General features: G+C 37.8%; 1 protein-coding gene and 1 long non-coding RNA gene across 2 annotated transcripts in view; one reads left to right on the top strand and one right to left on the bottom strand.

Moving 5' to 3' along the window:
* Positions 1-6,383: 6,383 nt before the first annotated feature.
* VAT1L (vesicle amine transport 1 like) overlaps positions 6,384-25,646 on the bottom strand; it is a 54,458-nt gene continuing 35,195 nt past the window's right edge. The window contains exons 8-9 of the mRNA XM_062586523.1: positions 8,822-8,905; positions 6,384-6,708 (exon numbers count right to left, since the gene is read on the bottom strand). Of these exons, the coding sequence (XP_062442507.1) occupies positions 6,610-6,708; positions 8,822-8,905 (183 nt within the window). The 3' untranslated portion in view covers positions 6,384-6,609. The remainder of the gene's footprint in view (positions 6,709-8,821; positions 8,906-25,646) is intronic.
* Positions 9,367-14,820, top strand: LOC134146233 (uncharacterized). Its single transcript, XR_009959803.1, has 2 exons — positions 9,367-9,426; positions 14,362-14,820. It is a non-coding gene; the product is annotated as an uncharacterized LOC134146233 (long non-coding RNA).

Below are 25,646 nucleotides of genomic sequence, written 5' to 3'. Positions count from 1 at the left end.
TAGGCTATGAGGTTTTCTTCCAGTCAGTTTTGAAGATTTGACCAACAGCTATTTCTTTCTAGATGAAAGCTGATCTCATATGACAGCAGGTATTTAAGTTTTTAAGAGAAATACCAATCACTGTGAAGACTGGCAGTGCTTTTTTCTGCCTGTTTTTTTTTTTTTTTTTTTTTTCTCGTCCACAGTTCCTGGGGAAGAGAGGAAAGAGAGGTCCTTTTACGTAAAAGGTTAGTCTAACCTTGTTAAGTTCACTGGGAGTGTCTGCCACTCTGTGGAGGGTGAAGTTGGACGTGACCTGGCATTTTTCAGGGAAATTCATTTTTTCCTAGGAGCTACCAGAGAATGATCATCCAGTACTGCAGGGACTCTAGAAGCGGTGCAGAGAAAGGCTGTGACTGCTGTATGAGCCTCCGATGAAACCCCAGTGAGACGGGTATGTGGAGATGTGGGGGATGGTGGCTTAGAGTAGCCCCAGGGAGAAATGTAAGTTCAGCAGCAGCAGCATTAGTGCCAGGCACCATTTTATACTGTGAAGAGCAGCATTTTTGAGCATTCTGTGTCACCCATTTATTCGGTTTCTTACAAGACTGGCACTCTGGAGTGGGTCACAACGGTCTAATCATGCATTTGCTACCTTTGGTAGTTCTGTGGGCTGGTAAACGTGCAGGTCTTGATGGGCAGACAGCCTAATCCTAAGAGATTTTTGTACGACACGGATCGGATGTAGACCCCACCTCTGGTGGACAGGAGAAACTCCTCACAGGGCAGCCCTCTTGGCACTAAACAGCTTCTTTGCACAGCCCCTATCCACGGCAATGCCAACAGCCGGTTTATCTCGTTCTTTTAATCCTAACTCTACCCTGAAGAGCTTTCGCAGGCCAGGCTGGAAGCTAGAGCCCCACCTCTGGCACAGGCAAGAAACTCCTCCCAGGGCAGCTCTCAACAGCAAATGCCTCCTTTGGGCAGCCTCTAGCCACATTTATAACGACGGCACGCACAGGCTTTCTCATTCTCTCAACTCTCAGTCCCTGCTTTCCCTGAAGTGAGTCAAATCTGCAGTGATGTGTGGAAAAAAGAGCAAGACCAGAATGCCTTGGATACCACCACACAGCAGCATAACAGCCTGTGCGGTGACGAAACCCCGTGCGCCTAACGAGCCAGCCCGTAGCCTCCCCGTGCTGCTCGTTCTGCTTTGTGCGTGCATGGGCGGCTTTATAGTCACAGAATCAGTAAGGCTGGCTGTGGGTATTGCATTCTTACCTGTATCTCTGCAGCTGAGAACTTCACTGCAAAAAAGCACTCTGTTCTCCTAAGCATACTTATCTGTACAAATCTGAGGCGAGACCAAGTGTTTTCCAACCCTCTCTCCTTAACTGGGGACATAAACTTACTACCAGAATGTGAAGTTACTGCTGCTGGAAGGAATTCTGACTGGGCTAGCAGCCTACACAGTTTCTTGTAAATGCTTCCTGGTAAAGATAAAAGGGGGAGGAATCAGAATGCATGCAGAAAATATCCATGTTTACAACAGCTTTTTTTCTTTGGTTACCCTAAAAAACAATGGAGAGAGTGAGTGCTGAACATTTGGCTGACAAAGAGCTTCATTCATTCATCCTTAAAGAATACAAATATGGTCTTTAAATACTGCTAAAAGAGTCTCTGCCTCCTTAGAAAAGAAATCTAAGTGCCACAAATACCTATTAATCAGACATATGGTGACTATATATATGTAAAACATAGGAATAAATCAACAAATAACTGCAAGTTCTACTCCTTCGTCACTTTTGGGCAGAGGTGCATACTTAATTTCTCTTTATATGTTCATCATCTGGCTTCATCATCTGCACTGTTCTCACAGCACCTTCCAATTTCTGAAGAACTCCCTGGTGGGGGGTGCCCAGCATGGCATTGCTGCAACTGGCAGTGATGTAGCCAACGTTCAGAAAACCACAGCATTTGCAGCAGGAGCGACTGACAGTGATAGCCCAGGTAAACATAAAAGCGATGGCTTAGGATCAAGGGAGAGGAGTCAGTGCAACAGCCCAGACTAAGGAGAAAAAGCTGCGTTTGCAGCTCTAACCCGTTCGCACAAAAGAGAACATTTTCCTAAGGATGTCAGCCTAGATGTTAAAAGTTACTTGGAGAAAAGATGCTTTGTTTGATTAGTGGGGCTGCAGGTATCAGTTCTAGCCTGTTGGTAGTTTCAGCTTTTTTTGTAGTGAACGGGTTGATTATTAATACTGGGAGGAATGCTGGCTTGCACTGAAGGACTTAGGGGTTGCCAGACACTCCCTCACGATTCGTTAGGAGCTGGAGGTGTGCAGTGTGTTGTGTGCGCTGCCAGTCACATCAGCAGCTAGAAGAGTCTGTTCTGGGAAAATCCACTTGGCTTAATGACTAAACTCTCAGAAAACGAGAGGAGAAGCCCATAAAATGGAATGAGGTGAAAACCAAGGTTACTTAGTATCCTAAAATGATTTTTGCATTTCCTCTGCCAGCCGTTACAGCCTGCTGTGTCTCTGCTTGCCTGGCAGCGGCTCCTGTGTTAGGCAGTGTCACAGCCGAGGACGGATGGCCCAGTGGGAAAGCTGGTAAAAGGCAGAGCTTAGTAAGGAATCTCACAGTTTGCAAAAGCCTATAGCTGTTTGCTTCCAGCCTTATCCTGGCCCTGTGACGGCTGATGCACTGATCATTATTTGCTTAATAAGATTGGAAAACAGAGGGCAGAGGGTTACTCTACTCCTCTTCACAAGCAGCGAGTGTTTATACGTGCGTTTAGATTATATGGCAGATCCACCAACAACTTAAGTTAAGATTTTCCAGGAACTTTACAGGCTTTATAGCAAGTCCTGCAAAACTGGAGTTAACCAAAGCTGACATTTCCTCTTTATTTAGTTACTAAATTGAAGTTTATTGAACCATTTCTTCCTTTCATGAAGGGAGACGTTTAAAGCCACATACTCAGGTACAAACGTGAGATGACCTGTGAAGTTTGGCTCAGTATTTTGACAGAAAAGGGGTAATAATTCCTTTCAGGCAACGTAATCCTGCATCCTGTGTGAATAGAACCACCTCCCTGCAGCCCTAAGTAAAAGGTCTAAGACCCAGGGACAGCTGGATTTCGGAGCCAGTCATGTCTCCCTGCTGTCTATGAATTAATTTGGTGGTGGTTGTTTTGGACTCCGTTTTGAGGTTATTCCCTTAGGGTATCTTCATTTCTGAAAGGAATTTTCTCGATGAGGATAACTTATGTGTCAGGCTATCTCCCAGTGCTGAAATTCTGGAAACTGGTGTTTATGCATATCAAAATAAACTTCCTTAAACACTTCACAAATGATGCTTACATAATGTTTTGAATTTTCTTAGATCATTAAATTGGTATTTTTAAAAACAATTATAATGTTTAACATTTTATATCTAAATTGTTAATGTGCTGTAACATTAACAGACAACAGCCTAGTCAGCCATTTCAGTGTACTATATAATAATAAAGTTCTTTTTATATCCCTCTGTGATAAAAATGGAAAATGAAGCCTTCAAATTTTTGTCTTAACCAATTCCAAGTCCGATTGCTAATGTGAACATCATACTGGAATGAAATGTGTAAAACAAGGATAATGCTATGCTCAATATTTTATTTATATTTTTATGTAAACATAATTTGCTTTGTAGGCACAATATAACAAAAGCTCTAAAGCAACAAATACAATTAAACAGTGTTTCAGTTCACTTAATCAGGCTTAAGTTAAAGAAATACTTTCACAGTTCCTTTAAGGCAAATTGAGAAATAATTTGTTGCACTTGAAGAAACGAACCAATTGTCTAAGAGCTGGTTAAACAACAGTGTTAGTAAGTGGTAAAAGCAAATCTTCATTCTACTGCAGTAAGACCTGTTCAGTAGTAATAATCTCACCACATCGTTTTGTATAGCATGCCCTCTACCACTTCAAACATAAGTGATGCTAATGCTCATGGTATTCTGAAAAGTATTTAGGGCTTGCAGGCCAAACTCTGCTAACATAAATCCGACTTCCATTACAGATACCTGAAAATTTTCCATTTGTTTCAGGAGTAACCTTCATGTATTATGAAACCTCCATATTAATACTGCTAAAACTGAGTAGAACTCAGCTTGGTGATTGCAATTCTAATCTGTGTTGTAGCTGTGTAGACGCAGAAGTTCTCCTTTGTACTCCCTGCAGTTACCTCAAGTCTCTGCATTGATGTTCTGCAGATTAGAAAATGGCCCTAAAATTGTTATGAAAGAGCATGAAGAGTATTTTTGCCTTACTAACAAAACCAGAAAGAACTAGCCAAAATGATTTGGTTGGATTGTTGCCTCTGTGATGTCTGTGGCCATGACCAAGATCACCCATCTGTGTTTGTCCTGAAGGAGAACGTAGGGCCACCCATACTGTGGGTTTTTAACAGAAGAACTGGTTTCTTACTCTGCTCACTGTACTAATTTAAGGCCTTGAGAATGCCACTTTACTGCCAGCTCAAAGGTCACCAGCAATATTCTCACTTTGGCATCAAATCAAAATTCCTAGTTATGTTAAGGTTTGTTGCAGAATAACATTGTTACACTAACTGCAAAACAAAATTGGGCACGTTTCCTACTGTTTTCAGCTTATGAGTGGTAAAAACTTAATGGCCTTTCTTTTAAAGGCCTAATGGGCAATCGCAATACATGGAAAACTCACTGAATACATTGTTTTCTGTGAATAGAGTCCCTGTTTGGGCCTGATATGGCACTGGAAGTATAGGTAAGTCCAGCATGAAAAGAAAATCAACTATAATAAAGTTCTGCATCAATATCTAGAGAAAACTGAAGTTCTGTTTTAACAAATATTTCAACAAAAGCTTTTTTGGCATTTTTCTCAACAGTTAGTAATTTTCATTATTTTTGAATTGTTTAACCCAATGGAAGTTCGTTCAGGATGAGCTTTCTACACAATTAACTAGCATTAGAACAGCAACTTCATGAGCACAGTGTAAAGAGATGGACATTAATACTCAGGCAACGAAGATTAAACAAACAAAAAAAAACCCAAGAAAGAATCCTCTAAAACCACACATAAAAGTCATCTGGATCCATCATTCCTTTTGCATTGAGAAAAGCCTGAGAAACCCTCCCTCCTCACTTTTCTATATTATTTTTTCAACTTATATTGCTACATGATACTCACAGATTTAAGTGAGCAACTGGGCATGCTTGGGGAAATACTTTATTTTGCAAAAAATATATTAATTCAAAGATATATGGCATTATACAATGTCTTTGATGTTTCTTTAGTGCTTCTACTCTGGGTGGCTGCACTCATTTTAAAACAATTATTTTAACAAGACCATTAAGGACCTGAGTAGCTGCTGCTTGAGTAGGTGAAAGGTAAGAAAAAATTTTTTTGTGTCATGTTTGATATAGTTTCCAGTAGTGGGAGGTAGATAGTCTAGCTGGTCTTTAAATGCCTGATCCTGCAAATAATCACATATGTAAAACTGGATATATGGAGCAGAGCTCTTTATAGAACTACTCACCTAGATAAAGCTATCCCATACATAATTTCTGGTGGGATTAAGGCCTAAAAGTAATTTTTAAAAGGGATAACTGCTGTAAGAGTTCGGGTCTAGCTTGATAGTTGATCAACCTATGAGTGATTTCAGTGCTGTAAACTCTGCCTACAAAATAATTTATTTCCACATACTGAAGAGTGATTCTTGCTGACAGGATTTAAAAATCACTGAACTTACAATTGTTTCGGATTACAGACACAGCTGACTCAAATGTGTCCTTAGCAAAAGATGTTGTTGAATTGTCAATAACAATGCTAATGGTTACAAGCAATTAAAGTTTGGGGTCTAAAAAAGTGATTCACTGACTTCTTTGCCTGTAGCTTAGAGGGTAATAGCTCAGAAGATGAACAGGGAAGCATGACAGTTAGTACTTTGAATGAATGTGTTTAATTACAAGTGCTGATGACTAGTGTCATTATACAGTACTAATCAAAGTCCCTCCGTTAACAATTTCTTGCACAATTTCAGACTCCACAGCTACAAATGAGGTACTTTTGAAAATGAAGATAGGATTGTTTGTAAGATGAGGAAGCATGATTGAGGAAAATAAACTCATCTTCTTTGCAACTTTTATCTGTGGTTCATAAAAGGTTAACACTGAAAATCCAAACTTAAAATCCTCCCTGCAGTTAGTAGAAACTTCCAGGCGCTGAATGGGGAATTCTTTTTGTTGTTCTCACCATTGTCAACTTGCAACCTCCCCCCCCAACAATAACTTTACACAAAATGTTGGAATTTGCATGAGAAAGATGCCTATCTAAAATTAATACGGCTTTTAAATTGGAACAGAAAAATCCATGGGACTCCTATAGGGAAACTGGGTATCGCACAGGAATGTCATAATACTGCACTGGATGAGAATGGCACTTGAGTTCAAAACAACAATGATCAATAGCTCGTAGCTCAGCTGACTGCAGACAAATACAACACACACTGTACTACAGCATTTGTTCACTGATGCACAGAATAGATTTCGCAGTCTGGTTCCCTTCTACTTGATCAATCCTTCTGCTTTTCTTCTGCCACCTCTGGCCGTTACTGGATGAATGGCATGCGCTCTTTATTCTCATTGTCCCCTTCATGGTCTTCTTCCTCTTCCCCAGCCTCGCTTGTCTCTGTGCTGTCATTGGCCATCTGCAGGATGAAAAATGAAGGAAATTAAAGTGCCCATCACATCGTCTTTATCTATTTTTATTCCAACTTCATTCTTCTGATAAAGTGATTTTAAAAATGAAAGCAGAAGTAGTTGTAACGTGGAAATACACATGCTGTCTGTGCAAAAATAATTGTTGGCTCTATACTAGTTTCTGCTAAAATTGTAAACTGTTCTCTCAAGGATTACAGCTGAATTACGTAAGAGAAAGCTGCTTTGCAGGGCAATTGCACAAGTGGAGTCTTGTGTGCATTTGCAGCAAAATGATATTAAGGCTCTCAGGAAACACAACTGTGTAGGAAGTTCATACTATCTATGAGCCCTCTGGTTTATGAATCCTTCTGTATCTTCTCTTCCAGAAAACAGATAAAATGATTCTTTAATGCACGCTAATGGATGAGTTCTGGTCCCACGTGAGGCCTAGTGTCATGAAAATTCAGGAAACAGCTGTTTTATATTAAAAATTAATTAATAGGAAACCTTTATAAAGCAGTGGATATGTAAACATTGGTAGAATATACCTGTGACCAGATGAGCATAACCAGAGTGCAACTCTTAGATAATGCAAGAGTGGGGAGAATTCCGCATTGCCATATGTTACTGAAGATGCCTGTACAGCTGATAAGCAACTGGAGAAATTAGTAATTCGTGATAGCTTTTTAGGAGCACATCAAGTTTTTTCACATGGGAATCTTTATTACGAACTTTGTGAAGGTGCCAAACCCGCCCATACTCCACCTATACTTCACCTGGTCGGTTTGACTTGTCTCTAGAGGCACAAGAGTCTGGTTAACTGGACAAGTGTCAGTGCTTAACTGTGTAGATTAACAAGACTATACTTTCCTTTATGCCAACATTACTGCTCTCAGGACAAAAGAAGATTCTCTTATTAGCCTATAACTATCTCAAAACTAACATAACAAGGGATCCATTTTTAAAAAATAGAAATGCAGTGAAATTGTGCCTTCCTCGTTTGATTACTGGTAGCCTCTGCTGGAAATAAAAATAGAGAGTTCAAACACAACCTGATTTTAATGGAGAAAAGCAATGCTCTGAAATTACCCATATTTTTAAATGAATGCTTCTTCATGAAAGTATAACAGAATTGTTCTCACCTTCTAACTAATGGCTATTGTGAATGTACACTATCAAGAAAACATATGAAGTAAATGTATTAAATCTGTGTTAGGGATTCTACTTTACAGTTTTGAGCTGCAATTCAGCTACAAAATAATGTACAATTTCCATGTGTGGGGTCCCCAAACGCTTTCTTTTGCCTTGCAGGAATTTTGTAAGTGATTTGAGGCCAATTTTAGAGTAAAAGCTTAACTGTAATTCCAAACTCCTTTATCTTCCTTCAGAAAAAGAGCTACTTCAGGTCTGAAAGCAAACTTCATACTAAAGCGTCCATCTTAAGTCAACTTTTCATCATTGTTTTTAGTGTTCTTTCCCACATAATCAGCCAAGGTTTAGGTGTGAGCCTCTGTCTTCCATTTACTACCACCCTTTATAATGTTTCACTAGCATGGCAAGTGCTCCAGATCCAGTGGAGCACAGACCTCCATAACAAATACCTTCCTTCAGAACATGTCCAGGAGGAAGTATTTTGGTATTATACTTTGTATTTCATAATAGAAGAAATCCCTACCAAAGGTGCATCCTGACTTCTGCCTAGCAATCAGAACACACTTCTTTGCTGGTATGCTGAAGTCATACTGATGGTGTCTTTTTGTATTCAGTCCACTCACTTATTCATACAGGAACTTTGTATTACAAGAAACATCTATTTGTTTTCCATCACCGGAACAGAAATAGATCTGCAGTTTTACCATGATCACAGAAATTCAGTAAGACTTACAGACACACATTTTTTGGAGAGGCAGATAGCCATTCTGCATAGAAAATTAACTGCTGGCACATTTACATTTCACCTTAGGCTAAAAGTATAAATTATGATTACTGGTGCTATTTAGGTGCTATAGAGTTAGAAGAAAGCAGTATGCAAAAAAAGTTTTAATTGACATTTCTCCAAAGGTCATTAACATGCATTAACTTGTGTGACTACATGCCATGTTTGCAGTGGTTTACACTAACCAGGGGAGTAGGTGCTTTCTCCACATCCAGAATTAGTTTTCCTATGTTTCCTCGGTCATGGATTCTCTGCATGGCCTCCTTGACCTGTAAGAAAGATAATCTACTGATAAATACAGGCATACACTGATACAGAAGCTTGATGTTCCTTTCCTCCAATGACAGAAGTATGTTTAAGGCATGCTGTGTGCAATGTCACTCAAATTGCTTCTTGAAAGGAGATTAATACATTTTAGCATTTTCTAATGAATTTGTAAAGCCCAATTTTTATATAGTATTTGCCAAAATGGGATCTGAGTCTTGATGATGGTTTTTGAATAGCATAATACATACATAATGCTAGCATAATACATAATACATAAGTAATAATTAGCAGAGGTGCAGAGTGAAATACAGGCTCAGGGAATTAATCCTAACAGGATGCTCATTAGATTAATTTCTTTTTCTCTTTGCAGAATATTTGTGAAAAAACTCTACTTTCACTGAAAGTATGAAGTGTTTTTATCTGACCTGTGATGGTCTTCAATTAATATCTTTTGCCTTCCTATAGGGAGAATGCCATATCCAGAGAATGGTTGTGATTGATGCTTTGGTCCTCACTTGCATAAGTGAGTGTTTATTTCTTTCTTTATTAAAAGTGCCCTACAGATACCACTAAAACTGAACATTTAACAGCTGGCTGCAATTAGCACATGTGAGAAAGGAACAAAAAACCCTCATCTCACCAGTGCATTGCGGAGGAGCTTATTTTGACATATGAGGTTTCAGAACTTAATGGAGTTTGGTGTTCTGCATTGAAATGCTGCATGTGTGTTTCACCAAATGTTCAATGTGCAGAATGCACACCACTATTTAATCACTGAAAATTGGAAGATTTAGAGTTTCCTCACTTTCATAGTGGGAAACTTCAGGAACTGAGAATGTACACAGAGAGACTGTTTCATATCCTCATCACACTATTTTTTGCTAGTATAACAGGATATGTTGAGACAAGAAAGTGAACCGGAGAGTTTTATGTTAATAAGATCTATCTATCATCTGTGACAAATTGAATATTTTAAGAATAATGGCACGGAAGTTTGAGACAAAATGCTGACTTGGGAACATGTGGCTCCCACAGTATGTTTTTAAGCCTGAATTGAGGACTAGGCACCTAAAGCTGTTACTGAACATGTAATACACAGGGAGATGTTTGTATTGGATTTCTAAAGATACTAAGAGAATAAGGGTCTCAACTTCCAGTTGAATTTAATGGATGTTTGGCACAAAATGTCTTCACCATCTGTCAGCCTTATTTTGAAAGCTGGCAGCAATGAATTCAGTATTACAACCTTAATTTTGCAAAGTGGTTCCCTCAATTAGTAAATACCAGACTTAAAAAAAAAATGTTAGAACAAAAGAAGAATTGCACTGCAAAGCTAAATGACTTTCCAGCTTCAGACAAAATTGTAAATTAACCTTGGAAAACACTGTCTTTTGAATCCCACTGGAGATAGGAAAGTTGACCTTTCAATGTAGTCCACAAAATCGCAGTAACTTCTATGAAGTTAGCTTACTGCATAAACTATACTTAACTATACTAAAAACACTTACAGTAATATTAATGATTTGCTCTGCAATACAGTCAATATTACTTTAAGAATATCCAGTAAAGACTCTGAAGAAGCAGCAGCTGTATTATCTTTTAACTATTAGACAAAACAAGCTTTTAGAAGTCTATAGTATGGCGTAGATACATAGGTAGGACACAACTGGAGAAAATAGTAGACACATTTGCCCATCCTTTGAAATGTATTACCAGAAACATCATGTGAAAATCAGGGCATGCAACCTTAATTTTAATCTGTACCATACCACATTAATCTGTACCATATCACATTTAGCAAGGCAATTTTCAGAAAATGTGCCTTTCCTTCATTTTTCACATCTACAGTATCAAGTTTAAGACTCTGGAGAAAGGTTCAGATGTTGCTTCCAGGACACTCATAAGCAGCTTGCAAATGCAAACAGCAGGCAAAGGCAAAAAAAAACCTGTAAAATTTATAACAATAATAGTGGCTATGGGCTCCAGATGGAGCTATTACAAAAAAAAAAATGTAAAGAAATTTGAAGAGCTGGTACAACATCTGTATATTTTAATGTCATTTGCAACTTGCTTACCCAGTTAATCAAATTCTTCACTAGTACGATACCATTCAGTACAGTGTATCTGAATTATAGAGACTGTGTGATATTTTATAAATACGGAATTTCTCAGTTTATGGCTGCTAACAGTCCATATCCATTCAACCAAGACTGCAACTACTTGTTTCCCAAGATGCTTGAACATTTAAACCATTCCTTCTTATACTAGAGAGAAAGAGGGTGTTAAAAGCCTTCTTGCCATGCAAGTATGATTAAGTTGTTTGGTGCAGATCATGAAGAACATTTAATCTGAACATGTAAGTGCTGAATATGGTCTACCTTTCCCTGAGTGTGTTACAGAGCTTAAGCTAAGTTTGTGCTTGAGGGCTTAGATGTTACCAATGAGGATGATGGATCACCCTGGACTTGAGAAAAGGTTTAGACACGGGTTTAAATGGTAGTACAGTGATGCATATGGAAGTCCTGGAATCTAATGGAGTTTCTCTGAATAGTGGTTGAAGTTTGATTTGAAATAAATGTCATCTCCAGTAGCAAGGATAAAAGGGGCTTCTTTCTTGCAAAAGTGCCTCCCTAAATTACTTTTCATCAGTTGTTCTATATTGTTTACTATCTGTGTTTGTCAGCTCAAGTCAAAGTAAATGAATCAAACTTACTTTTGTTTTTATGTACCAGTTAATTCAATTTCTTGAAGCAGTAAAATTAGAGAGGGCTCTTGGTTTGAAAATAGTGCAGAGGAATGTTACTAACTTACAAAGAGTTTCCACTGGAATAAAGGACATAAAAATTCTGTTGGCTTTTGTCTGCTTTCAGTGTAGCTCTGCCTTTACGGGGTTTGTGTGTAAGCTAATACTGATCAACCGATTTTAGCCTTAAGAGGCCTCAAACTGACACAGTATGTTTCACAGTGCTCTGCACTGAAATCAAGAATTATTTTTACATGTTAGTGGACAACTGAAAAACGATTCCACTGTCCATGTTATTTGTCTAAGGAAAGTTGTCAAACCTACTACTGGAAAACAAGAGAAAACCCAGAATGCTGCACAGCCATACACTGTTTGATGATTTTAACATCGGCCCTTCTAGGCAGCAATAGAGGAAACCGATTAATAGTGAAGGAGCATTAAAAGGAATTCCAAGTTTGCCTTTTCCCTCAAGCACACTTTTGCATCAATACATATTTTAGCTTGACATGCTGTTTTATAAAATACAGGAAGATAATTCTGCTCTAGAGTGTATCTGTTCAATCTAATAGAAAACGATAATAAATACAGACAAATAAACTTTCTAACACAGTTTAAAACAATTTGCAGCTGCTTTAGGGAATACCATTTTATAATTGGAGAAAGAATTTTGAATAATTATATACTTCTATCTCTATCAAGCTCTACAAAAGGTATAGTCCTGGATATGTTATCATATCACATCCAGGTATTTTTCAGAATTCTTCAAAGAAGTCTTAATACAAAAACAGGAAAAAAAATACAAAGCCAGCAAAGATGGCCTACTGTGAGAGAGCTTATTCAAGAATGTTTTCCTGGAGGGATGTTATGGTTGGGATCTCAAAGCTACTCTTGGATCAGACCCACTTTTGTCCACCTGTATTGTGTACTAGTCTGAAAAGAGCAACAGTTACTGTCAATAGATCTTAGTAGGAGAGGAAGGGCAGAAATGCCTTCATGTTACAGGTCAGAGAATGTTCTAAAATGGGTTTCATGACTCTAGAAGTATAAAGTTTGCTAGCTGTATTGAATCCTCCCCAGAACCACCACGTTTCCTCTTCCAGGGTACTCCTCAAAACCATCAGGAACTTTGGGTATAGTTTCATCTTTAAAATTTCCTATTCTGCTTCAAACAGACTCATCTTCTGCAGCTTCAAATCTTTTCCAAATAAAGCTAAGGCACTTATCTTAGCCAAAAATGGTAATTTTCAGAATACTATTTAATACTTTCATCTCCCACCATGTTAGATTTTCTTTAAAACCAAATTGTAATAACAAAGTGTCCCCCTGAACAATTTTTATATAGGGAAGTATTGTGAAATGTTAATAATTAGAAGAGTCAACATAAAATCTAAAAGTAAAAAGGAAAAAATGCAAGGAGAAAGCAGGCTAACCAGGCAAACTGCTTTCTAGATTCAAGGAACCAGTCATCCGGCCTTGTCTTTTTACTTTCAAATATCTAGGCTGCAGAGGTTTCTGCAAACAACGTGGGTAATGTTATCTCAATGTGATGTTATCTCAAAACTAAATCAGTCATTATGATGCTGCGTTATCCTGTGTTGTTAAGAGGGCAATCAACATGCAAATAAATAAAATATCCCTCATTTCCAGATGGGCACAGAGGAACACACCATCTACTTAGTTTGTGATCTATAACTATAATCTGTCATTTGTCCCTCTCATTAGTTCCACCCTTTAGGTTCAATATCAACTTTTTCTCTTCACACACCGTCTCAAAGAATCACCTTTTATCCTCTGTTTACATACTGAAAACACCCAAGCCTTCCAGCATGTCATGGTGAGACTGCTCCTCTCTAGCATTGAAAAATCCCCTCATCCACTGAAATCTGTCCTGCTAAGATCACCTTGAACTCTTACTCTTGCAGCTATGTCCCCTCCCTCTTTAATCTTCTAAAGAGGTGTGTATATGTTGTCAACAGGACCTCCATTTGCAAAAGCAAAATACCAATATCCTGAGGCTCTCTTAATTCTATTTTCAAAAGGATATGGGGAGAAAATAGTGTACCACTAGCCTGTTTAACCATTATAGGCTGAATCACGTCATTTCTCAAAAAAATCTTTTTTTTTTCTTTCTTTCTTTTTTTTTTTTTTTAAACTCTATTGTCAACAAATGAACTTTCAACTATAGGAGAGAAAAAGCAGTAATGTAGGGGCCAAATATAAGAAATGCAGAAATTATATTTAAGCGGTTTAGATAAATATCTAACAAGTTGGTAGTACACCCAGAAAAAGTGAAAAAATAGATTATCTCGTAGGATTGTTCTAACACTCAGCATGGTCCTTGATTTGCTAAGGAGAGTGTGTCGTACCTGTCAGGAAAGCAGAGCAGTTTCTCCTTGGGAACATACTGTTCCGCAGAACAGGCCCCAGATCTACTTCAGAGTGCTACTGTACACAACACTGTATATTGAAAATATACAGAAAGGAGATGATATCTGCTTTGAGGGGAGAATTCCAGATAGTCTGTGTACAGGAAAAAGTTTAATTTCTAACTTCCCTGACATCACTGGGTTCCATGTGAATGAGAAGGGCAGGTACTGGGAGGGGATACAACTGATACAGAGGGGGTATCAGCTGATACAGAAATACTACTACTGTTTAATTACTTGGACATGCATTCTGTAGATGAGTATTATCTTTCAAATATTGTTTTCACAGGGGACAGCACTTGCTGACCAGTCCTCCAGTCTGAACAGAAAATGAACTTTCCATTCAAAGAATCCAGAATTCACCCTGTGACAGCAAGGGCTCTTCCTCCCATTGCCTCTCCCCGATCCCCCTTATGCAGCAAAACAATATGGAGAACAAGTCCGGCGTCTGCAGTCCATTCGTGCAGGTCGTATCTGACAGAAAGGAGAACTGTCCGCAAGCACATTCCTCACCAATAATTAATTCCTCTCCTGCCCACTGCCATGTGCCTGAGAAGCCTGCAACTGCATCATGTCTGCAAAATCCCATGGACAAGATTTCCATGGTGACAGGGTCATGTGCTATGCAAATATCAGCTGGCTAGTCGAGGTTACTTTGGCAACCCAAGTGTCACAGGTAATGATGCAGAGCTCGTTCAGATTTATGAAGGAATAATCTGAATAAAAACTTGCCCATTTTTCATTTTAAGGTTGGTTCTATTCTGCTGTTGTTAATAACAGCTACTGTTTCAATGAGCCCTGAGCTATCTCCATTAGAATTACAAACAGTAATATCAATAATATTTATTTAGGCATCATTTGTATGCAGTAGTGAAGAAAAAGATGCCTGCTGCACAGTCTGTTCTAGCTGAGATACCCTGTAAGCAAAGCTTTAATACTCCAGCTTTCATTAGTGCCATAAGGCAACACGGTTTTTATTATCAGACTCACTGCTGTGGTCTATTACAAGACTATGTTGCCTTTAATATGAATTGTGAGTTGCATTATAATTGCAGATACTCTTCTCCAACCAGGAGAATATTTTGCTTTCTCATCATTGGCCTATATGGCTTTTAATATTGAAAGTAGCACTTCATACAAAGAAAAATCACATGTAGTTTCTGTCTTTCGGATTATGTCCGTTTACTTTTGGATGTCTGTGGAAGGGAGGAAATTCAAGAAACCAAGGACAGTAGCTTTTTTTCTTGGCTGGCAGCTCTGAAGAAAGTGAACTGGTGCACCGTTACAGCCAGATTTTGCCTGTGTCAGGGCATGGGGTGCTGAGAGCAGAAGTCAGTCTTCGTTTTAGGCTACATTTGGCATGTTTGTATGGCTTGGACTGATAGAAGGGATGGCACATTGGCTCCTGGGATACAGCCTTGCTGTGACAACACACATGATAAGCAGTCACAGAGCTCCTTGGACTAATTGCTGTGTCCCTCTAGTCCCAAAATTGCCATCTGTCAAAATGTAGTCCTGTTGCTTTTCTGGCGTATTTCCTCATTAATTTTGAAATCTCTCTCGCATGTTTATTCAACACAATATACTGGAGTAGTATTTCACAGGGAAACACGCTGACTTTTTCTAAGCTTTATTTTTTTTTCTTACGAGTTTATGATGCTTCTCTTTCTCAGGGTAAGTCTTCTCCACAAGTTTTTTTCTTTTTTTTTTCTTTTCTTTTTTTTTAAAGAAAGCTTTTTGCCAGTGTGTGATTACTGACAATTGTCCTACCATAGACACAGTTATATGGAGGAAACCGTGGTTTTGCTGGTAGACATTATTTTACTTGGGACCAAATGGAATAAACTGTATTGACTGGCACACATTTCTGTGGGAATAATCTACGTTTATGATAATAATGTTCTGCTTGCACTGTGTAGCAGAATAGCTAGCAGGAAAAAAGTGCTTCTCATGCTCAGCTGACCCTAACTGTGACAAAATCCTCTCTCTTAACAACATTGTGCTAGTTTTCAGTTTGTATGGCAGCCAGGTGTATAGGAAGTTGGCAAACCTATATCTGAAATTGGCCTGTATTATCCTCTTTCCCAGGCAGATTCTCCTTTCTTACCTACACCATTAATTCTAATGAGACCTCTCAAATCCTTTGTTCTGGCAGCAGAGGGTATGCAGCATCTTGCAAGACAGATGGAAAAGAAGCAAAAAAATTCAATGAAAAACATTTAAAGGAGGCCTGAATATATTCCGTTCCTGTCCATGGCAAATACAGTCAGTCTGTAGCATGCAGAAATCAAGGGCTAAGCATATGCAAAAAGACACGTAACTGTTAGGGTATTTGGAGCTAAATTTACATAAACAGCTGTTGAAAAAACAAACATGGGGAAAACATGAATACAATCAAAATTTACTGGGTAATGAAGTCCAATTCCTTACTATGAAGCTAACATGTCATCCTGCTAGTATCCGTATAAAATAATGATTTTGTCTGACTCACCTGTTTTATGCTCTGTTACGCTGAACTCCTGCACCAATGGTTTTGCAGGTAATCACTAATAGAAAGTAATTTTTAAATCTTTTTCATTCCTTCGGTGCTATTCACAGCTGCAAAGAGCAGCTCAGGCCTCTAACTCCCTTCTGCTGCCTGTCAGTGAGAAGAGACCTTTTCTCGGGAATACCCTTTAGCCTCACTATATGTTGCCATGGAAGCAAGACTAAAACCAGACCCAAGACGAGAAAAATGTCAAAGAAATAAAAACTGACACAACAGGCAAATTCTGACTCTTGTGGTCCTCCCTCAGCTACTGAAGATATCTATTAAGTTGTTCATCTTTTAGATGGAGAGCTACATCCGCAGAACTGTACTGTTTTTATTCTTTCCTTATTCCTATAAGCGCCTGCTGACGTCAATGAGTACTTGTTTTTGCCTGAGTAAAATTCAAAGAGAGGCTTAAAGCCTTGTAATAATACAATAACTGAGACGAATCTTGCCAGTTTTACTTATGAAGTCAGTTATAATAAAGCATAAAAAAGGCAGAAACAACATCAAATTTAACTATTTAGAACTACTAAACAATATGGCCTAGATCATCAATTTGGAAATTTTCTTATCTGGTTTAAAAACAAAACAAACAAAAATAAGTCCTTGAAATTTCATTTGCCAACATAGAGAGAATTCCAGCGAGTTAGGACAGCTCAGAAAGCATTTAGCACTTGACAGTTCAAGACTAGCATTTTGGTTGTAAATGAAATGCTACAGAAAGAACATCTCAATGAGGCTATATGTGTTACCTTGGAAAATCCTGCACACAGCAAGAAGGAAAGCTAAATTTGATCTAACCTTCAAATGAACACAGCATAGCCCTTCTCATTATCAGTTGTTACTAATGTAAGCTTAGAGAAGAGAGGGAAAAAAAGACTTTTTTGCATTACCAATTAATACAGTAAATAATTTCCTTATTACTTCTGAAGTCAATAGAGTAGCAAAAAAGCCAAAATTCCTAAACTCGCATCTTCCATCGCAGCCTGTCTAGTCAATAACACAATACAGGTATACCAAGTCTACACTGGGATTAATCAGTCTGAAGATCAGACTGTGGGGAACGAGTACAAAACTATCATGTTAAAGTTAAAAGTTCCTCAGACCCACTGATCAGAGGGGGATCCCTCCTACGTCACACCTCCAGTTGCCACTGTATCCCTGTAGGCTCCCACAACTGTCCAAGTCTTTGGGATTGCTGGTAGAAATTAAGATAGCATAGTCCCAGTTTATATTAGGCTTCAAGCACATCAAAGCCACAAGTAGGGCAGCTCAGAACTGGTCACCTTTATAGTACCATTCTGGGCAGTGACATACTTCATACTTATTTGCAGCCAGTTGTGCACACAGATGCTTATAACCTTGAGATACTCAAAAGCAAAGTGGTCCATGGGCTGTGGTTCAGATTCTTCTCCAATAAAAGCCTGTTTTCAACTGTAGCAGGACCTCTTGCATTAGGGAGAGGTCTTTTGGCTGCAAAGGAGTTTCGGCAGTTTGCAGACAAAAGAGACAGACCCTTTGTATTTGGTTAAGATGCAGCAAGGCTCTTGCCTGAACTGAATACATATATGAAGCTCATTTTAGTATATTCCTGTATTCCATCACAATTTATTATAAGGATTTACGTCAGAAAATAAAGTTCATGACATTCATCACTATGTAATTAAGAAGAAAAAGACACTAATTATTGACTATCAAGCTCCATGACATCAGTTTTTAAAATCTTGCCTCAGAAAAAAGGAAAAAAAAAAAAAAAAAAAAACAAGGGAAAAACAATGTACCAACCCACAAATATTTCTCATTTCCAAATAAGCATGCTCTAATAGTCATTATATTCTCCCCCTCCCCCAAAACATGCGCACTCAATTATAAGCGTACTGCTTTGCATGTTGCTGTCTTTCTAATTATAATGCCCAGACTGTAGAAGGTGAATGTTGTTGATTTCTTCTGCACAGCCTTGCAGCAGCAATGCTGTCCAGTTATTTCTCTGTGGGAATCTGGCAAACAGAGATTCCTCTTCACACACAAGTGAAAGATCAGAGACAGCCCTTCTGGAACAATATTGTTTCACAGCCGTTTAAGAGCTCCAAGCCTGAAATACTTCCAGAACCACAGCTTTTCACACAGACTGTCTAGACACTTGCAGGGCACTATTTAAAGACAGAAGAGTCTTTTCTTTGACCCCATATTCTGAATTGCCTTTGAGAGCTAACTAGCTGCAACATGTTCCAAGTCAATGCATGTCTTAACTCTGGGCAAATGGGCACAAACATTCTTACTTGGAGTAAACAGCTTACTAAATGTGAGGTGAAGCTTCACCGTGCCTGTATCAAGAATGAGTGCTAATTCTACCAAGTTTTTGTATGTGTACTCAGTTACAGTAGAATATAAATGAAATACCAAAGACTAGAGCTCTGTTGTGGCAGGGACTCTGCTTCCTGTTTGAGCAGTTCTTAGGTGTGTGGGGTCCCGATTCCTGACGTTTCCAGGCACAGCAAAATCTACATTAATGGCAGTATTAAATCTTCACAGTAAGAGCACTTGCCATTCCAGGCTCACGGATTTTATTTGTGGGTTTAACACTACTTCACTGAACGGCTTGAACTACACGCTTGATTTTCTTAGGATGGCACACAATATTCATACAGTTCACAGGAATATTGCTGTGTGCTGGAGCATTAGGTAGCTATGAGTAGTCAGGTGCTTTCTAAGTAAGACTAATGCCTCAGTGAGTAGACTATTATTATTTCCAGTGTTCAGATCTAAATAACCTCAGAAATTTACTCTAAAATGCTCAGTGAGTAAAATGCCTGTTCTATATGCTGTTTCTTATGCTCTCTCTCTAATCAAAAGTTCTTGCCATGTTAGAAGTTGGATTTTGACATAAACGAAACCTTGTTCTGACTTCCTGTGAAGTTCATATGCTCCAAGGGCAATAACTTGGGGTACGTAATGCAACCTGAGCTCCCCTAGATACACTGAAGTATGAGGCGAGAACCCAGATGGAAATTTAACTTGTTATTCATACTAGTTACTGAGCCTCACTCCAGGATTCAAACCTACACACGTCATTTGGGCTCATGTGTGTAGCAAAAGAGACTTTCTGCTGTTACTGTTTTGCCACTATAATGAAGAGCTATTTGTCTTTTTACAATTGCATGTTCAGACTACCAGCCCTTCAGACTACCCAAGTGCCTTTCGGGAAAGACAAAACAAGAACTCTCATGCAGCTACTTTCTTGCTCTTTCCCAGGCTTTTATCAGTACCTGTTTATTCAAATTTCTGTTTATTGGCAGCAAAACAATTTATTTTATATAAATGAGATAGTTCTTTGTGTGTTTCTCACTAGAGAGAATTTGCTTTGTTTTAGGAAGCCACAAAACTACAGAAAGCTTTCCAAAACAAGGATCCTTTCTCTGTATTATTTGACCAGTACTCCATGCTGATGGCTTGTATGAGCCCTTAGCAAAGCATCTTACTGTTCTCATCTCTTCAGTTGTCTTTCAGTCTTCAGTTCTCCCCTCTACCAAAACTGTTGTTCAAGTAACTTTATCTTCACAAAAGACTAATTTTTACAGTGCCTTTATTACACAGCTCTCTACAGCTTACCAGCACCACAGACTCTTTCAGTATTTCTCACTGAGACTATAAACCTACACTTAAAGCATTACAACTCGCCTGACAGTAGTTTCCTTTTTTCCTCAACCTTCTATGTCTTGGCCTCTCTTCCCCGTCTGGTAGCAACAGGGGCTGTTGACTGTGCATGCCTCACTTTCTTCTACTTCTTGGATCTTGCGATGAGGGAAAAGGATGTCAGAATGCAAACTCCTGTCACAAAACACACATGTATGTCCCTTCCTACTCTTCTTGAAAGATGGAAATTTTTTGGAAGTCAGCCAGAAAGTCTGCAATCAACATGACTTCTACTGCTAAATTCTGTCATCATCTTATCTAAACAATTCAAAGGAGAGTTCAGTATATTCAGTTCAAAACACTTTATAACTTACTCTTCAGACCCTTCCTTTTTTAATGTTCTGCTTTATTTCACAATATGAGATCTTAAAAAACAGTGATAAAAATTAAGAAATGTCTGTACTACCTCTGTCTGCTTGTCTGAAGGAAGGTTAAGTCTTCTTTGTTACTACCATAGAGAAGAAATTACATTTATTCCAGTATTACAGTGTCAATTATTCCAAACCATAGGAACTAAAATTCCTGATTACAATACATATTCTTCTAGACAGTAGAGATGTAATCATAAAAATACTAATGTTTTCAACATCTGAAAAGGCTCGTTTCCAAATCCCATCAACTAAGATCAGATTAGAACAGCACATTATTATTGTGCCTGAAAAAAAATCTTTATAGTCTTTCACAACAATAGATTCCATTCTACAAAGTCTACTCTTAATCAGTAGAACAATTAAGTTCATGCTTGAATCTCATCAAGGTAAATCCCAAAGGTCTCTAAAGATCCAAATGAGAAAATATTTCTCCTTCAATTTTTTGTATAAACCTTTTGATTTCATAAAGTAGTATCATGAGAACTGAGAATCTAATTATACCTAATAAGTTGTCATATTTTCCCATTACCAAAGAAGCTCTCTAAGCCAGAACCTACCATTGGGTGTTACCAGGTATCTTCATTAAAATTCTCGTTAAAAACAAACAAAAGACAAAAAAAACCCTCACAGATAAATTATAATACAGTTGTAATGTTAGCAAATATGACTTATTTATCCTCAGTATGAGCTTTGTCAGTTTACAGTAAGATTGAAGTCATTCACATAGGCGAGATGAAAGATATTTGAATTTATCTTGTTCACTAGTTGACAGTTTTGCAGTGTGTTTTCCAGTCTTATTTGTTTTATTACTTAATATATTTCTGGCATAGTTAGAAAATATCTCATTCTAAACTGACGTTAAAGCTCATAATTGCACAGAAGTACTGTACCAACATGACGTAAACATATCTACAATAGAATAAAATTCTGGTTCTTCTGAATATGGATTTTTGGTGATGGTAGAGAATTTACTTGTATACAACTTAGCACATGAACAAAGATTTTAAATTGCCTGTGATGAGCTAGGCCTTATTTTCTGCACATATGGTCTACGTTTTCAAATGCATGCACTTCAATACCACATCCAAAACTTGAACTTTGATATTCAAAACAGTATATTCAGTAGAATCAGAACAGCTGAAAATCAGTTGCTCAGTTGAAACTCTTAGATTACTTAACTTCCTTTTGTATTACTTTTTGTAATTCAGTGATGGTACTATATTGATTTGCTCTATAAAATATTTTTATGTTCAATCACTCACAGCAGGCTATGCATACAGAAATCTTTTAGTATTGACATCAATATCTTGGTGTTAATTTGTATCATTATCTGTAATGAGCAATATCATCATTACTCAACTGCAGTACCATATAAAAATCTCAATTATCATATTAAAGTTGGATTATGTTACTCTAAGAGGTATCTTTAAGCCCAAGAATAATTTTGTTTTTAAAACTAATGTGTGCATAAAATGATTGGAAGGAATATATGAGCCATTTTCATTAGGTGAGAACATTCATCTTGATTAATAATTATTATACACTGAAGTGTTACATTGCATCAGATACAATCAAAAAAAGCTGTATTGCATTTTGTTCAGAGCGAAACTACTGGAAAAGTAAACTGTGTTCCAGCTGAAATTCCACACTATTCTTAGACAAGAAGAATTTAATCACAGTATTCTGTAATGTTATAAAATGATAGCATTCTAAAGTTTTAAAATTACAAGATGGGGAATTTTTGATAATTGGAAAAAAAGCCAAATCAGCTCAGCCTAATAATCAGATAGCATCAGAACAGACTTATGTAGTGCTGCTGCTACTGAGTAAGTGCCTGTGACCAACTCTCACAGCCTTTAGAAGAATTTCACAAGTGTTTTAATGAATCCTAAAATGGGCCTAAAGCAGGACCTGGAAGACATTAGGTTCCGCAGACTGGCTTTCCAGAATGTAATGAATTTCTGTTTTACAGTAGAATTATTACATGGGGGTATTTTGAAATCTTATGCATTAGTTCCACCGTAAGCAATGTAACTTCCCTTTTTTTAGTAGGTTTTCAAAACATTGCTTTCCTTAGAGCAACTGTCCCTGCAGCCATAATACCATTCACTGGACCTACTGTGAACAGTCAGAGAGGAAGAGGTGACACTGAACTTCAAAAGAGAGCATCTGGGATCAGATGTGGAATACTGAGAAATATGACTGCAGAAGATGGCCAGCTTTGCATATTCTCCCTAAATTGCATCTCCTTCTGCCACTGTTGGAGACAGCGTACTGAGATAGATAGGGCATTATTCTGATCTGCTAGGGCATTTTATGTTAAGCCTGATTGCTCAGTATTGCATTAGGGGATCTTGTGGTTCTTTGACAGTGTTCTACTCTATGCAGTATAAATAACGTTCCTTATAAATGCTCCTAATGCTTTTAGGAGAGGTCCATCTGATCTCCAGAAATACCATAGTTTTCTTATTACAGTTATGTCACTGGTGTTTTTGGGTTGGACTCAAATATTAAAATGTATTGGCTCCTGAAATCTAATATTCAATGCCTGCAATAGATAATATGGCTAGTATGTGGAAGATTATAGATCAAAATTTTGTATATGATACAGATAGTATTAAGTATATTTTTTTGATGTCAGCCAAGTTATATGAAGTAAGCACAAAGCTTTTTTTCTGTGAGTCTTTTTTTGCAATGAAGAAAATCTAACAACTTCATTCGTCTTCATTAGTATGAAAATCCAAAAATCAGGAGATGAATTTTGCACTAGTGCTCCTGGGATTCCCATCAGCTTCCACCAGTCTGCCAAAACCAGTCATCAATATGATGAACTGATGAGATGCAAACTTGGTTTTGCTGATGGAACTAATAATTTACCTTTGCTTTAGCTATTGTTGCATAGATACACTGGCAGCCAGGCCCTAGAAGAAGAGCTACAATGTTCATTTTAGAAAGTCATTTCTAAAAGCAAAAAGACCTAATGCATTTCATTTACCAAAGATCTATATCTCTGCTGACAAAACTAACCATTTAGCTGTAGCAGAAGGATGTTTATGTGAACCTTATCTCTGTTTAGGCTGAGCATATGGAATCCAAAAAGCAGAGAAATGAGCTAGAATATACAGGAGAAAAAAAAAAGTAGAAGGCATTCTCTCTACTGATGTTTTTCCACTACAGTGATTTTACATTCTCAGAAATCATCTCATTCCCTTCTGCTCTATTAACTTTTTTGCTCATTTTCAGTCATGGAGGATTGCCACAGGGACCGATGTCGCTGCGGTAGCATCTTTTAAATGAATCAGATCTAGCACATTTAAATACACAGAGATATTTTCCTTATTCTCATCTCCCACTCCCTTTTGAGTCCTTTCAGTGACTCCCTGGATAGCATTCTAGGGATTCTTCGGTTAGTGAAGAATTAGACTCGCAGGCTAGAGCCAGCAGAAAACAACCGGCCTGATTTTTTTTTTTTTTGCAAATTAAGAGGCCAAAAACCTCATCCAAAAAAGTAGTCAGAGATTTACTTCCCAGTCTGAAAATGGAAAGGTTTGAAAGGCAGGAGACTGAAGTATTTGTATCCTGAATTGTGCCAGACATACAAAGATAGCATCCCCAGTTAGACTTCAGTCATTCACTCAGTTTTTTGAAAATCTTTACCACCTAGCAAAATAAGTCTTTTAAATTTTGAACTGAGACGGAAAGGTTTTTCAGCAATGAAAACAATCACTAACAAACCTTAAAACGAACCTCAGTTTTCTCCTTCATAGTACCCTGGGAGAAAACGTGAACTTGTCACATTAGCAGTCCCTGCCAGTTCAATTTGAACAACTGAGGGCTTTCTTTCTGAACCAGTCAACTAATTAACAAAGAAGCACGAGTGGAATTTTTTGACACAGGAAAACCCTCGGTTCCATGCTGTATGGCTTAAACTGAACATACTAATACTACATAGCACAAGCATGAAACAGTATCTAAAACTGACCCTGATAAATTTAGCTTCTAATATTTTCCCCTTTGCTCCCGCTATTTATCAAGTGTTTTTAATTTATAGTTCCTATGGTTATTTCTTTGAGTGGACTCAATGGACTGAAGTATGTTTGAACCAAAGGTATAAAACAAGTAGATTTTGGTCTCTAATACGTCAAAAATAAAACATCCAGAAATCTTTTTCAAATAAGAAAATTACTCCATGAAACACTGATTCCTGGAGTCTTAAGAAATGCTTAAATTTTAACACCAATAGTAAAATCTAAGCATAAAACAAGAGTCAAACATTCAAGATTACTCAATCTCCCATAGTTCTGCACTCATGTTGGCATTTTTAAAGGTGTCTTTTGCATCTCAGAAATATCCACTCTACCTTGGTAAACCTTTCCATAGCTAGGTCTCTGACTATTTTCCTGCAGGGATATTGTATCACGTCAGTTTAATACATTGTGCCAATTTATTACTTAAAAGCCAGCTAATACATTCCAGTAAGCAGACTCCTCTTATAAAATACTGTTTCTCTGCAATAATTAATCAGCAGCTTGCTCAATGTAGAGAAGTTTGTTCTTATTTTTCTAATAAATGACAAACTGGTCTAACCCAATACAATCTCTTTTGCTAATTTAATTAACTGGAAGTATGTTACTAGTTTATCTCTAATAATACACATTTTCTTCAGGGGAATTTATCAATGCTACCTGTATTATTTTTCTATGTTTTTTTTTCTCCCTCATATTATCCATCAGGAATTGAGTCTACCTGTTGTTTTCCACTGGCCTGCAATTACAGAAAGCTACTATCTCTGTGGCACACAAGGACAAACAAAAATGACAACCTGTCATAACCCTAAAACTTACATTGTGACTCACCACTGCACTTTTCAACTTCTAGTGTTTCATGCATTCTAGAAAAGTATTTTCTGCCTGCATATCTCCATAACTAATTAATTCTTAGCAGTGTTTACTAAATAGATTAGAGAAGTGCTGTTGC

Source organism: Rhea pennata, chromosome 13 (genome assembly GCF_028389875.1).
Source record: "Rhea pennata isolate bPtePen1 chromosome 13, bPtePen1.pri, whole genome shotgun sequence".
Classification (NCBI taxonomy): Eukaryota; Metazoa; Chordata; class Aves; order Rheiformes; family Rheidae; genus Rhea; species Rhea pennata.
The sequence above is the reverse complement of the archived record's forward strand: the minus strand, read 5'-3'. Positions and strand labels throughout refer to the sequence as shown.